This window comes from Hippopotamus amphibius, chromosome 2 (genome assembly GCF_030028045.1).
Source record: "Hippopotamus amphibius kiboko isolate mHipAmp2 chromosome 2, mHipAmp2.hap2, whole genome shotgun sequence".
Taxonomy (NCBI): Eukaryota; Metazoa; Chordata; class Mammalia; order Artiodactyla; family Hippopotamidae; genus Hippopotamus; species Hippopotamus amphibius.
In genome coordinates this window covers 82,709,888-82,726,347 of record NC_080187.1, presented here as the reverse complement: position 1 = coordinate 82,726,347, position 16,460 = coordinate 82,709,888, and the positions used below count along the sequence as shown (strand labels likewise).

The 16,460-nt window shown below is 42.1% G+C and overlaps 1 protein-coding gene across 1 annotated transcript; it reads right to left on the bottom strand.

Moving 5' to 3' along the window:
• Positions 1–1,042: 1,042 nt before the first annotated feature.
• Positions 1,043–1,603, bottom strand: LOC130845503 (interferon beta-2-like). The gene has a single exon (XM_057722801.1). It carries the CDS (start codon positions 1,601–1,603, stop codon positions 1,043–1,045), a length of 561 nt encoding a protein of 186 aa, XP_057578784.1.
• Between the last annotated feature and the right edge of the window lie 14,857 nt (positions 1,604–16,460).

Genomic DNA, 16,460 nt, shown 5'->3' with positions numbered 1-16,460 from the left:
ATCTGCTGCACCTGTCTTGGATTTGACTTTAGAGAATATGTAGCTTCAGAGGTGCAGAGCAGCAGGAAAAGCAGATAGGATAGTCCTGGAATTCTGTATGAACAGGGAAGGGGGAATCAGGAACAGGCTCACTTTTCTGAAGAAAACAAAATGGGGAGAAAACCTAGCCAGATGGCAGGGGTATCAGGCAGACTTCTGCCTCCCTCTGGTGTCTGTGCCCTGGAAGCAGACAGAGACCCCAGCTCTCCTCAGACACCCACACATCTTGGCTGAACCATGAGGAGTAAAGGAAAGGGAGTGCAACTTAACAGTGTCACAGGAGTGCCTGGGACGTCTCACCCTTAGGATTGGCCAGTGGAGGGAGGTCGGCACGTAAACATTTTAAAACCCTGTGGTGGGGAGGAGGGAAGCAGAGCATCCCACAGATGATAGGGATGAGTTTAGGACAAACACAAGAGCTGAAATATTCCCTTGGTCACCCTGACAGCCAGTCAAACTCTAACTTTAGGGCAAAAGAGCCTGGGGCACAGGGTAGAAGCAGTTGGCGCCCTTGCTTCCAGTTCCACAGCCACCTACCTGCCTCCCATTTTAATTCTGTAGAAGCTCAGGCCACATTTATTCTCTGAAATCACATCCCCTTACCATCTTTTACCTTGAATATTCCACATGGCTTCCTTGTATTTTAAATTTGTTGAAGGAAGGGGCCTGAAACTCTACTATTCTACAGGCTCACTCTACAAAGAACATCTCCTAGGTGCTCTGCAATTTTTAATACGGATGGTTACATAAATCAAGTTAAAATTAAAACTGCCATGTTGACTTCCGTTTCAAAAATAATTTATTTCTCATGGAAAAACTTTAAATAAATAAATAAATAAACAAATAAATAACGCATAAGTTAATTTTCAAAACGCTTAAAGTCTTTAACTGTCCTTTCAAATCCAGTGCGTTGCCTGTCAGTTACTGAAAGAGCCTCCGCGGGTGGAAGAGCCTGACCTCGCTGGCAGCACTGTCCGTCCCCAGAGCCACAGGTGGCAGATCGTCAGTTCTGGAGGTGGGCTGTAAGGCTGTTAAGGAAGGAAAAGTTCTTGAGGATCTCCACTCGCACTAGAGTCCAGGCACAGCTGCTGTACTCCTTGGACTTCAGGTACTGCACGATCCGCAAGTAGTACTTCTTCAGGTGAAGAACAGTCATGTCTCCCCCGGGGAAGTTTTCCTTCTCCATGATTTCCTCCAGGATTGGCTCCAGACGATCTCTCTGCCCACAGAGTTCCGCAAGGAGGTTCTCAATGATGGGCTCAGTCCAGCCAGTGCGCGAGACATTTCTTCTGAAAATCCCTAAGATCTGCTGGAGCATCTCATAGATGACCAATATGGCGTCTTCCTTCTGGAACTTCTGTGGTTCCTTAATCTCCTCAGGGACCTCGAAGCTCATCCTGTCCTCGAGGCAATCTTGAGGAGCTCCAGGTAGCTGCAGCAGGAGGTTCTGACAGGCCAAATTGCTGCGCTTTTGTTGGAATCGAAGCAAGCTGTAGCTCGTGGAAAGAGCTGTGGTGGAGACACACAGCAGGAGAGCGATTTGGAGGATGAACCTGTTGGTCATGATGAAGACCGGAACAGGGTAGCTGCTCTCCTACTAGATGCTGAAACACGGTCTTCAGGAGTTTGCAGTGTGAATGTCTTTTCTCCATGAGTGTGGACTATTTATACAGAATGGCCCTCCACTCTTTCTATTGGAGAGGAATTTCCCACTTTCAATTCTCCTTTTCAGTTTTCCTATGTCATGTAAACTATTAGTTATCTTTTAAACTCTTTTTCTTTAAGCTCCTTGGTATTTCATCTTCTATATATTGGGGGAGGGGGGATAGTCAAACCGAGAGGATTGCTTATGTTTTGTAAGGTTAAGTAAATTGCTAAATGCTAAAGAAAGAAATAAACCAAATCCTTTTCAAGTTGATTATTGCAGCTTCTTTCATTAGGAAAAGACTTTTTCTTTTACTTTTTTCATATTATGAGATTTGAGGGGGAGGTCTTTGTAGGTAAGAGAGTTTTCTTTATCATAAGAATTAGGCTTGCTTCCTAATTACACTATTACGAAAGGATAAATACATGCAGTTTATGATTTTTAAAAAGACACCTATTGTTTTTCTATCTAAAGTAGAATGATGTCAAACTCAGTTGACCTGCATTTTCTTTCTAGGGTCTTAACCACAAGCAGCAAGACATCACATAAGTTTCTCAGCCTTAATTTATGGCTTTATCTGGCAATCTCAGCTGTCAAGAATATAACTGAAAACCAGAGATTAAGTAATGTCTCTAAGCAGGCAAAAGGAATGTTACACTGGCCATGCATACAAGTCCATGGTTCCTCTTGTAGGGGGCCTTTGTGACCATTATTGAGGGCCAATGTGGTTTTTATACATACTTCTAACAATTTTCCATCTGCATGCAAATACATACCACATATTAAAAGGAGGTCTAGGAGGAAAACGGAGGGAAAAAATCAGGTAATCGGGGAATGTGACTGTTGAGAGAAGCGGTTCTAGCTCGATATTTCTGAGACCATTTTTGTGTTACAGTTTAGTAACTGATTTTGATAAGAAAGGATTCAGTAAAAACATCAAATTATGACTTTTCTTGTCCTCCTTATATAGACAGGGAGACGCATAGCACATTTTGAAAACCTTCCATACAAAATTAAGTTCTCATAATTATGATATTTAAAGTAATACTCTTCAGTTTTCAGAAAAGCTTGCATTATCTTTCAACCTGAATGTACTAAATCCACACTGTGTGCAGCTGTAGCAGGAGCTGCTGCCACGTGTCATGCTCACTCTCATGGGTCATCCGGTTAAGCAGGGGAGAACATCCGTCAAGGAAATGCACAGAAGTAAAGATGCAATGGCAACAAGTGCTACAGAGGAGAGGTAAGTGGTAGTGTGGGTACTTATGATATAAGGACATAATGTAGTTGAAGAAATCAAAGAAGATCACCCTGAGGTAATGACACTGGAGCTAAAATCAGAAGCACGGTCAGATGGGGCTGCATGTGCAAAGGCCCTGTGTGGGAGGATGCCTAGTAAGGTAAAGGAGTGGACTGGAGGCCATTGTGACTTTCAAGGCAGAGAGTGGTCTGAGATGATCTGAGATGGAGCTAGAAGGCAAGTGAGAGCCAGATAGCACAGGGATTGTGAGGCCTTGTTAAGAAGCTTTTCTTTATCCTAAGAGTGGTAGAAGCTCTGGAAGGGTTTTAGGCGGGGCAAAGTAACTTGATTAGATTTGAGGAAAAAAATACTGTCTCTACAGTAAGCAATAAGTAAAGAACAGAGAGCAGAATGAATGCAGGCAGAAGACTTAGGGGATTTAACAGATAGAGGACCAAGGGGCTATTGGTGGAGAAGAATGACTTCATTTGCATGAAATCTCTCATGTCCTGACAGCACCAGATGCTTGAAGAAATTCTCTATCATTTTACGGATAGCTGCATCAGTTCTGTTGGTTATTATGATTTTAACATATGCTTAATGTTCAGGAACATTACTTCTGTTGTACCAAAGTGAAGTAGAGGCTGGAAGTATCTGGGTATGCGTGGATGTAAAAACCTGGTGCAATCCTGAACTCCAGGTTTCTCATCATCAAGAGATCTCCTGTCTTCTGATCTTTACAACATGCTGAACATACCTCCCAAATATCCCTCCATTCCTATTCCGTCTTCTTAGTTGGCTGTATGTAATCAGTTCTCCGCAGAAAGGGATTATCGATTGGTGATGTCTAGGGTATTCCTAAGAAACTGCCTGCGCTTGAACTGTGCTGATGTAATGCTACCTATATGGGGTGGAGAGGAAACAATTTATGCTTCCTTCTAAACTGGGGGAGTGGGAAAGATACCAGTGTCATTCAATCAAAAGAGTGAAAACATGGGCATCAGATTCTGGGAAGATGGCAGTGGTGGCAGTATAATTTTGAATTTCTAGGAGTCCTCACAGCGAAACAGACATTGCCACCAGATAGACACCAAAACCCTATTTAACAGAAAACTAGTTGACATGAACCACAAAAATGCAAGCAGATGTGGCCAGATCACCAATTGCCACAAGACCCGCCTGATAGAGCCGTGCATGTGGGAGACAGCAGAGGAAAGCAATGGACCTGAGAAGCCCCAAACAGCCCAGAGGTATTTACCAAAAGCTATGCAGGCCAATCTGAGAACATCAGCTGGAAAACTGCAAGGGATTTTTCTCAGTGCTATAGCTGCTGAGTTGTGATGGTACCCGGGTAAGCTCTGACAGGCTCTGGAAGAGTCTGGGATACCAGTAATTTTCAAACCAAGCAGGCACTACTCCCTTTGGGAAAAGGGCCCTACACAGAGGAGAGAGTGCTCAGAGTGGAATCAAACCTTAGCAGGATAGAAACAGCAGTGACAAGGAAAGAGAAGACCAGACCAGTGAGGGGAGGACCACTCAGGAGGCAAGCAGCCATGGTTTTGAACACTTCACAGCAGCAACAACAGAGGGAGCTCCGTAAAATTAGAAACACCAGCCAGAGCCAATTCTAGGAGCTGAGGAAAAATAAGCTCCTGTAAAATCAGGCACAGAAGACCCTGAAGACGGAATCTCATACAAAGTCATGTATAGAAAAAGAAGGAGAATCAGGAGCAGACTCGTAACTCTACAGATAGTGGAAACATACCAGGAACACAAGCGCACAAGACAGAGCCAATCTAACCTAGTGTTACCAAAGGAGTTTTTAAACATTTAAAAATTATGTAAAACAACATAAATCAGAATGAGACAAACCCTGAAATTAAATTATATATATATGTGAAATCATTAGACTTAGAGGAAAAAACTCTATATTTTGTAAAATAAAATACAGTCCAAGAAATGAGAAATTTTGGGAAAATCTGTTAATGGAGATACGTTTCAATATGGAAAAAATATTAGCCACAAGAATCCAACAGTATATAAAAGTAGCATATATTGACCAAGAGGAGTTATTTTCAGGAAACTGAGGATGGTTCAATATTTTATGGTCATAGAACATTACTTGGAGCAGATTATAAGGTAAAATGACCAAAATCTAGAGTAAAACTTGGGTCTTCTAAAAATCATATGGGATTTAGGAAGACCTTTCTCACCAAAATGTAAAACCCAAGAAGTATAATAGAAAATATTAATAAGTATGACCACAAACAAGTTAGAAATACCAGTATGGCAATAAACTCAAAAAGGAAGAGCACAGCAAAGAAATAGTTACAATACACAATGAGAAAGGGATCATTTTCTTCACTTACAAAGAGCTCCTAAAATTTCTAGACAACGATCCAATAGAAGAGTTTATAAATAGCTAGTTACCAAGAAAAGAAGTATAAGAGGTCAGTAAAGAAGAAGATCTGCTCAGTGTTGCTAAGAAATAAATGTAAATCAAACTAGTAACAAGATAACCATCATCACCAATAAGATTTGCAAAGGGCAAGGGGAAAAGGGCATTTTTAATAAATGCTCAGTGAAAGTATAAATTTATGCAAGCCTCTTGGAGAGCGGGAAAGATTGTTTCTTCGAAAACAGCCAGGGCTTCCTAGGTGGCGCAGTGGTTGAGAATCCACCTGCCAATGCAGGGGACACGGGTTCGATCCCTGCTCTAGGAAGATCCCACGTGCCGCGGAGCAACTACGCCCGTGTGCCACAACTGTTGAGCCTGCGCTTTAGAGCCCATGAGCCACAACTATTGAGCCCATGTGCTGCAACTACTGAAGCCCACATGCCTAGAGCCCGTGCTCTGCAACAAGAGAAGCCATGGCAATGAGGAGCCCGCACACCACAACGAAGAGTAGCCCCCACTCACTGCAAGTAAAAAAAAAGCCCGCACACAGCTAAAAAGTCCCAACACAGCCAATAAAGTAAATAAATAAGTAAATTTAAAAACAAACCCAGCCAGAACAATGTCTCCCAGCACACATGAGAATCTGCAGCATAGCTTCGACTCTGCTCACCAAGATGTGGCACCCACGTCCCTCCTTTGGCACCTGGTCGGAACTCTGTGGTAGAAGCAATGGTGTGTGATTTTTGAAGGTGGCTCAGGAAACACCCTGCATCATATAACTTATTAGTGGGAATTCTTGTTCCTGAAGCTGTCAGCCACCAGGTAAGCAGTTGGACTGCCCTGAACCTAGCGTGCTTTGAGAAAGCCACACGAGGTCACAGGACACATTGATGGAAATTGGCAGTACATTTCAAACTTTTTAATTTCAAGCAATGGAATCGTCCCTTTAACTTGCAATACCACTGCTGGGAATTTAGCTCTAGATATTCCTGCAGAAGTATGTTTATAGTTAAGTATATTGTGTATATATTTCATATATTATGTATTATATGAACATATATGAATGATCATTTCAATACCATCATAATAAAAAAAAGAGAAATTAAATATCCATCACTAGGGAACTGGCTAAGTAATACTATAATACAGACCAAAATGGAGTATTATATAGCCATGAAAAAGGAAGATCAGCGATATGCACCTATATTCAAGATGTATTTAATTAAAGGAGCAACACATATAATAATGGATATGGTATTATTATTTATTTTATAAATTAATATAAAGGTATACATATGTATGCTGATATATGCATGTAATTTTTTCTCAGGAAACTTCCACTCATGTGTTAACAGTAGATACCCTAGGGGAGAATGCTGATTAGGGTAAGGATGCAAAAAGGGCGAAAATTCTTTCCCTTTCCCTTTGTTCCTTTAGAACAGTTTGTACATGGATTTTTCCCCATGATAAGAAGATATACGGGAGATAAGATATCTAATAATAGGCATTTTCAAAATTTAGTGCATTTTATTAGTTTGAAAGAATTTAACAAATGTTACTAAATTTTTAGCCTTTCTTTTGTTTTATTCACATTTAAGTTTTGTCCTAAAATGAACATGTTGCTTGTGACATTAGAAAATAAAAAGTACTTAGTTATATTCAAAAGCAGGGTATAAAATTGTACACACCATGCAACTATGTAAAAGTGTATAGAGAAAAAAATTAATAAAAGAAAATATACCGGCTCTTGATCCTAGAGGTCTTGAGTCCCCCGGTCCCATCTTTCTCTTCAATCTGTGTTTGTCTTTTCTTCAAGCTTGCGGCACCCGTCACTCACCTCGAGTCGCCGAGTTGATCCCGGCAAGTGGCGCCCAACGTGGGGCTCGAAAGCCTTGAGTGACGAAGGTTCACGGAAAGTGAAATTGATAAAAGTAAAGAATTGGGAAGTGCCGTGAAGCCCCCAAGAGGAGAGTAAGAGGCCTCTGAAAAAATCCTGCCACTTGCGGCACCCGTCACTCACCTCGAGTCGCCGAGTTGATCCCGGCAACGCACAGCTAAGCTCTCTCCGAGGAAGGAGTACATAGTAAAGGGGCCCAAGGTGACCAGCTGGAGCCTGCCATGTTGGTCCTTGGTGCTACTTCTCTCCCCTACTGCCTGCTCTCTGACTGTCACTTTTGAAGGAGGGGCAACTGGAAGATTTTACAACATTTAGAAAACCTGGGAGGAGAATTTCCTCTGAGATGTCTAAAGGACAGGAGCAAATTTGGCTTCTTCCAGGTTTCAAAAATTGACCACTTTCCAAAGGAAAGTGCTTTCATTGCCATCCAAGAAATGCTGCAGCAGATCTTCAACACTTCCAACCTGAATATTTCCTAATCTTCTTGGGATAAAAACAGTTTAGAGAGACTCCTCACTGGACTTTATCAGCAAATGGAGAAGACAGGAGACAGGGTGTGTCTGGAGCAGAAAATCAGGCAAGAAGGCCATTCATCCTCACAAAGGGAGGATATCAGACTTGGAATAAAGAATTGCTTCCAATGAATCCATGACTATTTGCAAGACCAAAAGGGTAGTAACTGTGCCTGGCAGCTTATTCGTGTAGAAATCCAAAGGTGTTCTCTATTCATCGAGCAGCTTACAAGAAGACTTCAAGACCGAGAAATAGGTCACTTACATAACTAATTTGGAGTTGATTACTAGTATCATTTTAGATGTTGCCTCAAATCAGTGTGATATTTCTAAGCAACTTTTAATTTTTTTGTATGGATTAGGGTAATATTTTCATTAATTTTCTGGATTAATAAGATTATTCTGATCATTTGCAAATATTAATTAATGAATTTTTACTAAAATTAATTAAACATCTATTTATCCTTGAAAAAAAAAAAAAAAAAAAAGAAAATATACCGACATTTTAATAGTGATTATGTTTGATTTGTGAAAGTAAAGGGTGATTTGTGTGTGCGTGTGTGTGGTTTTCCAATTTTCCACCAGTGAATGTATCTTTGATTATTGTTTAATCAACAGTAAGGAAACCATAAGCCCAGCATTTCGGGTTACTCTGCCTCTTATGTGGGTTTCATTCTCTCTGGCCTTTTGGTCTTTGCGTGCCAGCTCTGACACAACGTCAGCCATCGCATCAGTTCTGCACAGTGGGTTGTGGAAAAGCAAAGTCATCTCTCTGTTGCATCATCTCTGTTCCACTTGGAAATGCATGGTTATGTCGGTCACTGAATAATTCCTCAAGGTTTCTCCTTTTGTAAAAGGATCCTTGGATTAGCCTGGAATCATCCGTGGCTCAGAACACAAAGGCCAACACAAGGAGTCACAGAGGTCAGTCAACCCAGAGGAGGTCCGTTGCACTCAGGGAAGGGAGGTGGTCCGAGGAGTCGGGTCCCTGGGGCCTGCCCCTCCAGGGAGACTTGCAAACTCAGGTAAAGTTGACCTGCTCGGGTGAGAGGGCCTGCTCATCCTGCCCACATCTGATGGCTTCTGATCCTCCCTGTTAAGAGAGCTTATGCTCTAATGGAATAAAAATAATAGCAGTAGCATTAGTAGGCGTAGTGCTAGTTACCACATAGTGAACACTAACTATGTGCCATTCTCTGAATAATCCTCATAGTGAATATTTGAGATGGGTGATTGTCATCCCCATTCGACAGAGGGCAAGGCTGAGGCTCAGAGAGGCTAAGTGATGTGCCCAAGACACACATACCTATGAAGATGGGTGGATTGCAGCCAAAGCTGTGCTCTTTCCTGTCTGCCACAGGTAGAGTATGCAGGAGACCTCGGCCAGTGCCTTCAGATAGGTACATGGTGCCAACATGGTGGCAATGGTAACTCTCAAAGGAAAAAGGAATTATAGCTGATGAAGAGGATAGGGAGGCAAGCAATGTGACTTCAGAAATGGTGGCCATGGTGCGGGTGACATGCTGCAGGGCCTGCTACATCAGCACTGCCCAGAAGAAATATAATGCGAGCCATTCATGCAATTTAAAATTTTCCACGAGCCGCCTCAAAGGAGTAAAAAGAAACAAGTGAAGTTTATTTTAACACAGTATATCCAAATGTTATCACTTCAACAGATACCAATATAAAATTATTAATGACATGGTTACACTCTTCTTTGTCCTACTGCCTCAAAATATGGTGCACACTTTTACAGTCATAGGACAGCTGAGTTTGGACTCGTCAAGTGCTCAGTAGGCAGCATGGGGCTGATGGCTCCCACGGTGGCCAGCACAGCTGAAGACGGAGGGAGCAGCAGGAGCAGAGCCAGGGGAATGGACAAGTTTGCAGGGAGCACACAGAAGGAGCTTCAAATCATGCACAAGCTCTGTGCTAAGAGTCAAGGGGCCTGAGGGTGGAAAAGTCACCTCAAGGTGTGATGTGGAGGCTCTTGAATGCCAGAGTGTGGCATTTGTACTGACTTCAAGAGGTCTTCAGGCAGAGAGGGCACTAAGTTCTGCTCTGGGCAGAGGAACAGGCAGACATGTTAGAGGTGAGCTGAAGCAGGCAGAAGTCCTGCCCAGGGGCTCTCATGGCTGTAGAGGCTGAAATAAAGGCCATAGCCGAGGAACTGGAAGACGGGGATGGATGCAGAATTACAAAAACGAATTCTTTTGTCTGGTTTCTTCCCTGTGTCCTCTTCCCACTTTCTGCTGTTGTGATCATGAGGTGCTTCCTAGCACTTGTCTTCCAATTTCCTTTATGAAGTTTCTCCTGAGGATTGGGTGATACTCACTGGAGAAGTCCGTTTCTGAACAGGTTAAAATCTGTTCCTTTGGAAGACACCATCTGTTTGTTTGTTTCATTTTCCCTAACTTATTTGAGTTTTATCAAAATAACCTGGAAAAGTCATACAGCCTTATCTCTGCCAGGGAGATCTAGTTTTTAGACTGGCCTGATGTGTACCTGCTTCGCAAGAATAAATGCCTTGGCCCTTTTCACTCATCCTGTCCTTTGCTATTTGAAACCATTTTTCACTTCATCCCTCTGTGGAGATTTTTCTGCATGCATCCTCTCCTACCAGCTTTCTGTGGTGCAGAGAACTACTTCTAGTCCCTGTATCAGTTTCCTCTGGTTAATGAGGTTTTTCAGAGAGGCAGAGTGACATTTAGAAAGTAAAGCCTGAATGATGTTTCTAGCCATTTGAAATCTTTTGAATTTGGAACTGTTTTGCTGTACACCTCAGAGGCAGAAAGAGCTTCCTTCTGTTTTTTGATACAATTATGTACGGAGGACAATTATGTCTCTAGAAAACAAATTTGCCGTTGTCTTCTCTCCCCCTCATCTCTTAAATAATTTTTTTCAAGAAAACGGGCCCTATAAAAAATGATAAATTAGACAAGATGAAGAGTTACTGAGAAGTTCATGAGCAGCGGCAAAACAGAAAATAAGCCAAAAAACAATCTTTTTTTTTTTCCCTTGGGATATCTTGGAAGGGGAAACAAAATCTATATTAAGAGAGTACTTGGATACTTAAAAGGGAGAATTCCCCTTCCCTCTTTTTGAAAAAAAAATTACGTAATATACATAGAATGTCACATACGAATCTTATGCATACAGCTCAACAAATCATAAAATATAAACTTCTGCGCTCCTTTGAAACCACAACCAAAGTGAAGACATAAACACTGTGGACAGAACAGAAACCTGGCCCTGGCCCCATCCCCCATCACATTCCAGTGTCCCTCTCTCCTCCCCCATCACTAAGCTCTGCCCTAGAGTCACTACTGCCTTTTAACAGGCTAGACTCTGCCTGTTGTGGAACTTGCATGAAGGGCTTCTTTCAGTCAATAGCATGTCTCTGAGATCCGAGCGTGTTGTTGTGAGCAGCGGTGGCTCATTAACCTGCAGGAATGAGTTACATCCATTTAGAAATGCCACCGTGTGGTGTCTTTCCCACTACTGATAAACATTTGGAATGTCTTCCTCCTGCTTTTGTCATTATACTTAATGTTGCTATGAAAACCCTCGCTTGTGTCTTTCGGAGCACATTTCTACGGCCTTCTGTTGGGTATGTGCCTAGGATGAAGTAACTGGGTCATAGAATCCACATATGCTCAGGTTTAGTAGATAATAACAAACATATTTTCCAAATATTTGCAATAATGTATATTGTCACTGTCAGAGTATGGGATGTCAGTTGCATTACATCCTGCCAACACTCGGTATTGCCAGTCTTCTTAATTTTTTATTCTAGTGATGCATAGTGGTATTTCACTGCTGTTTTCATTCGAACTACCTGATTATTAATAAGGTTCAGCACTTCTTCATGTGCTTATTGACCATTTGGATATTTCCTTTGGGAGGGGCCTGTCAAATCTCTTGCAGACCGTTTCAGATTTTTTTTTCATTATCTACAGAGGATGTAATTGTGCACATACAAAATACAAAAGAATACATAAACTATTAGAATTTAGAAATAAATTTAGCAAGGTCACTGAAAACAAGATCAATATTAAAAATCAATCATCTCTTCTTATACCAGCAATAAAATTTTGGAAAATGACACTTAAAAATGATATCATTGACAATAACATTAGAAAGTCTACTCCTGAGAAACTGTCACAGCTAGGGGAGCCTCAGGAGACATGGCAATTAAAGGTAATGTGGCATATTCTAAGTGACCTCCCCGAGCAGAAAAGGAACACAAGGGAAAACCTAAGTAGATGTGAATAAAGTGTGGACTTGAATTTTTTTTAAGTAGCATTAACCGGGCAAGTTTTCGTCACCTTTGGCCTGTAAGCACAACTGTATAATTAAATTTTTGATTCAAATCAGATGGCCAGAAACCAATGAAAAATATAATAGTTTTTTCTCTTACGTGAAGACTTTTTTTCCCATGTTGATCATCAATGAGGATTAAGCAACTTCAAATTATTCTTTTTGTAAGTGAGCAAGGGACATGTAAGCATGTGATGAGGTGGTGAGCATCAGTGAGAAGGGAAATGAGAGTCTGCGATAGGAGACTGCCAAGGCCAGCCTCCTCCTGAAAAACGCACATTCAGTTAGTGAACAAATATTCATTTAGCAAACATTTCGTAACCACTTCACAAAGAAAAAAGAGCAACTATTGCCATTTTATTGGAGTATTTGCAACATGTGTCTCAACGAAGTTTTGCTGCTGGCTTGATCATCTGTCTTGCACAGTCTTTCTGAGGTTCATCCCAACATATTTAGGCTTTATTATTGTTCCAAGTATGAATGAAATGATTTTTTCATTACATTTTCTAATTTTTAATGTCTAACACTTCATTACATTTTCATACACACACACACAGACACACATGAAAATAAGTAATTTTCGATTTTTTTCCGGACAAGTTTGCAAACACTATGTCTAACAGTTTTTGGTTGATTTTTCAAATTTTTAAATAAACAAATACATTGCCTGCAAAAAAAAAGTTAAAGGACTGAAAATGTCAAATGTGGTGACCACATGGAGCAACTGCTGTTTGGTGTGTCAATTTGTACAGCTCCTTAAAAACATTATCTAGCAAAGTTGAACATATGCGCAGCCTGTGACCCAGGGAGTCCACCCTTAGCACTTACCCTGGGAAGAAAACCATCATGGAAACATGCATCAGGATATAAGTAAAGCATATTCATAGCAGCATCACACAGAATAGTCCCGAACTAGAAACAGCCCAAATATCCCTTAAGATTGTGTGGGTAAATATGTTGTTACCTACACTTATAACAGGGCCGTTAACATCAGTGAAAAGTAAGAACCACAAGTGTGTGCACAAACAGGGATACATCCCACAGACACAGTAGTGAGTAAAAGATCCTCAGCTCCACACAGTACATATTCCATTTATATAATATTTAAAAGTAGGCAAAAGTAGGCTTTATTTGAGGGAACAATTATAAAGAAAAGGGAGGAAGTGATTACCATGAAATTCAGGATACTGCTCACCTTTAGTGAGGCGGGGTGGAGATACATCCATGAAGGGGCGCACAGGATGGTGACTGGTGGTGGGGCTTCAGAATGTTGCAAAATCTGCTTGTTTTTATTGGTTGCTAGGTACATGAGTATTTGCTTTAATTATTCTCAACTTGATACTACCCTTTTGTGCACTTTTGTGTGGGATTGTTATACTCAACAATGAACGAGGTTAGTAACCAAGAATCTAAACTGTGCTTGTATACTTGCTCGTGTCTCAATCATTTAGCTGATAATCCTGAACAACCGCAACCACAAGAGTATCATGGTTTCCCACACTTCTTACTTGTCCAAATTCTAATGAAAAGAAGCAGAATTGGAAAACAGGCAGAAGATGAACAGAAATTCAACTTCACTCTGGGCAGTAAGTATCCTTTCAATCTGGTGTGATAAATGCATGTGAGTGGTTCTCGAAGTGTGGTCTGAGGACACGAGGGGTTCCCAGATACTCTTTCTGGGGTCTTCAAGATCATCCATTATCCAACTGCATATCCGTGTGACACTGGGTCTCCTTCAAAGACTTGAAACAAAGTGATGCATCACAGCAGACTGGATGCAGAACAGATATGAGAACCAGCTGTGTTCTATTAAGCCAGGCAGTAAGGAGATTTGCAAAACTTTAAAACATGTTTGTTCATTGTTTTAATTTTACAAACGGTCGTTAATTTTCATACAGTGTGTTTTTATGTGAAGATATAATGGGGTTTTTTGTTAATTTTAAAAGAGTAACTATTTAAAGCAGTCTCAGTTTTAATTGCTCATGTGGTAAATACCAATTAATATCACCTGCATTAAAACAATCTCTGCGGTCTCGACAATTTTAAGAGTATTGGTGGGTCTTGAGACCAAAACATTTGCACACTGCTCACGTTGATAATATTTACAAGTACCTATTTGGGTGGTTAACGAAAGCTGAGTATTATGGGTTCACAATAACATTAGTCTTTTTCTTTACTGGTTGTTGTATTGAAATTGCAGGATAACACACGTGACACTTTTCCTGACCTTGGGTAGCAATTGTGCTGTGAAATTACATTTGGAGTAAAGTCATCTTTGAAAAAGGCTGAGGATGGGAGGTAATGAGGACACGGGAGAGGAGGAGGAGCTTGGTTCAAAAACAGTACTCTCCACACTCATTAGCGGTAATCTCACCAAGGGTCCTAATTTCACTGGAGAAATTTTGTTCACTGACATACAGAGCTCCTGGGAAACCTAGGGACCACGATGGAAAAGTCCGTATCCAGCGTGAGGGAAGAGTCTGTCTTCCCCCTCTTCCACCTGTGGCCTGGCTCTCCCCTCCCTCAGCACCCGAGGCTGATTCTGCCCAGGCTGGGGTTTCCCTGTAGCCACAGCCAAGAGCTGGTGGGGCACAGACCCCCATATTGAGGCCTCCCAGCTGGTGTGAAGAGGCAGAATATGCAGAAAAGATCTAAGTGCCACTGGCTTCAGCCTCTTCTCTCTTCCCCTTTCTCACACCCTGGATGTCTTGTCTCAGGCCTTTGACTAGACTGCTTCCACAGTTTTACTCTGCGTCACTTCAGTGCAGCCAGGACTAGGCCCCTTCGCTCGGGGCCCTGCCTAGCTGCAGCGAACTCCTGCAGCCCTTGCACAAGCAGAGGCTCCTACACCGTGCAGCCCCGTCACCCTCAGAATGCTCCCGTCAAAAGGCTGATGGCCCAGGAACTCGCAGCAGCTGTCCACCCCATGTGTGTCTCTCACTGTTTGCTGCCAGGACGCCGCTGCTGCTGGACACTCCAGATTGGCCCTTTCAGAACATGCCCGTCTGCATCCAGCCTGCATTTACTTTTCCCTTCAGATACCAGGCCGATCTCTGAGCCGGGCTCATTTCATGCACACAATCCCTCGCAGGGGTGGATTAGGCCAGGCCACCCAGGGCTGAGAGGAGGATTCAGTGGGCAACAGCATCAAGCATCAGCTGCCTGGCCTCTGCTATCACGTGGGCACGTCTTACTGTGCGTGTCCTGTGTGAGCTCCCTGTCTCTGAAGCTGTTTCCGAATCCTCTTTAAAGTGAAACAGCCCAAAGCAAAACCCTCTACACAGTTCAAACTTACAAGTAAATTTAGTTGTCTTTCATCATTAGGGATTGTGTAATGCACCGGGGAATGCAAAAATAGCAAGGAACCTGACTCAACAAGTGAAAAGGAAAGAATGCAAGTTGCCAAACTGGATTTGCAGATTGAGGCTGGGATTCCCCTCTGGCCTGGCTTCTTGGCTGAATTGAGTGCACAGAGGATTCTTCTGACTGCCTGCAAGATGCATGTGTCATTCTGGTAAAATAAATAAATAATTAAAACTTCTAGCTCCTAAACTCAAAGGAGAACCAAGAAACCAGTGGCGGAAAGGGCGTCCGTGTAGACAGTGGCGTGTGTGCCAAGTACGCATGTTTCTGTCTGGAACTCTGGGATGTTTGCTGTAACACGCTTGGCCCGGTCATCCCGGTGAATGGCTATTTCTCCTCTCCCTTGTGCAGTGGTTGAACTGGCACTAAAATGTGTCCTGAACAGCTCTCTTGGAGCTGCCTCATCTTCCTGACCACAGACCCAGGCATCAGGAAGTAATCTTCTAACCAGATTCAAATGCAAGAACGAATACGTAAGGAGCACTTAGTAAGGGCCTGGTACCATTCTGAGCACGTTATATGAGTTAAAGCAATGAATCCTCATCACAGTTTTATGTCGTGGTTCCATGATGATCTTAGTTTTACAGCTAAGGAAACTGGGCCCAGTGCTCCCTTCCTCTGTTACCTAATTTAACAATAGCATCCCGGTCTCCAAGTTTTAGCAAAAACATTCAAGGCCTGGTGTAACTTTCCCATCTCTCATTTCAAGATCCCTTGTAGGGAGGGAAGCTGGATCTTGTTCCTAGCTCTTTTTCTCTTTTTTTTTTCCATTTCTTCTTTTTATCAAATGTCCAATTTTGTCAGCCCTTTGATTTAGCTCTTGCTTCCAAATGGCCTGCACAGTGTCTCTGGCCCTTTTCTCACTGTCCAGTTCTTTAACTGTCTTTCTATATCCCCATCTCTGAGTCCTAAAGTACCCATTCTTTGATAATGTCTCTCCAGTTTACAACAGGCTCCATGACTATGTATTTGCCTTGCAAATACGGTGCTTCCATTAGAACGCATATCATTCTCTTGTGTAATTGGTAGCTTATATTTTCTGTCTC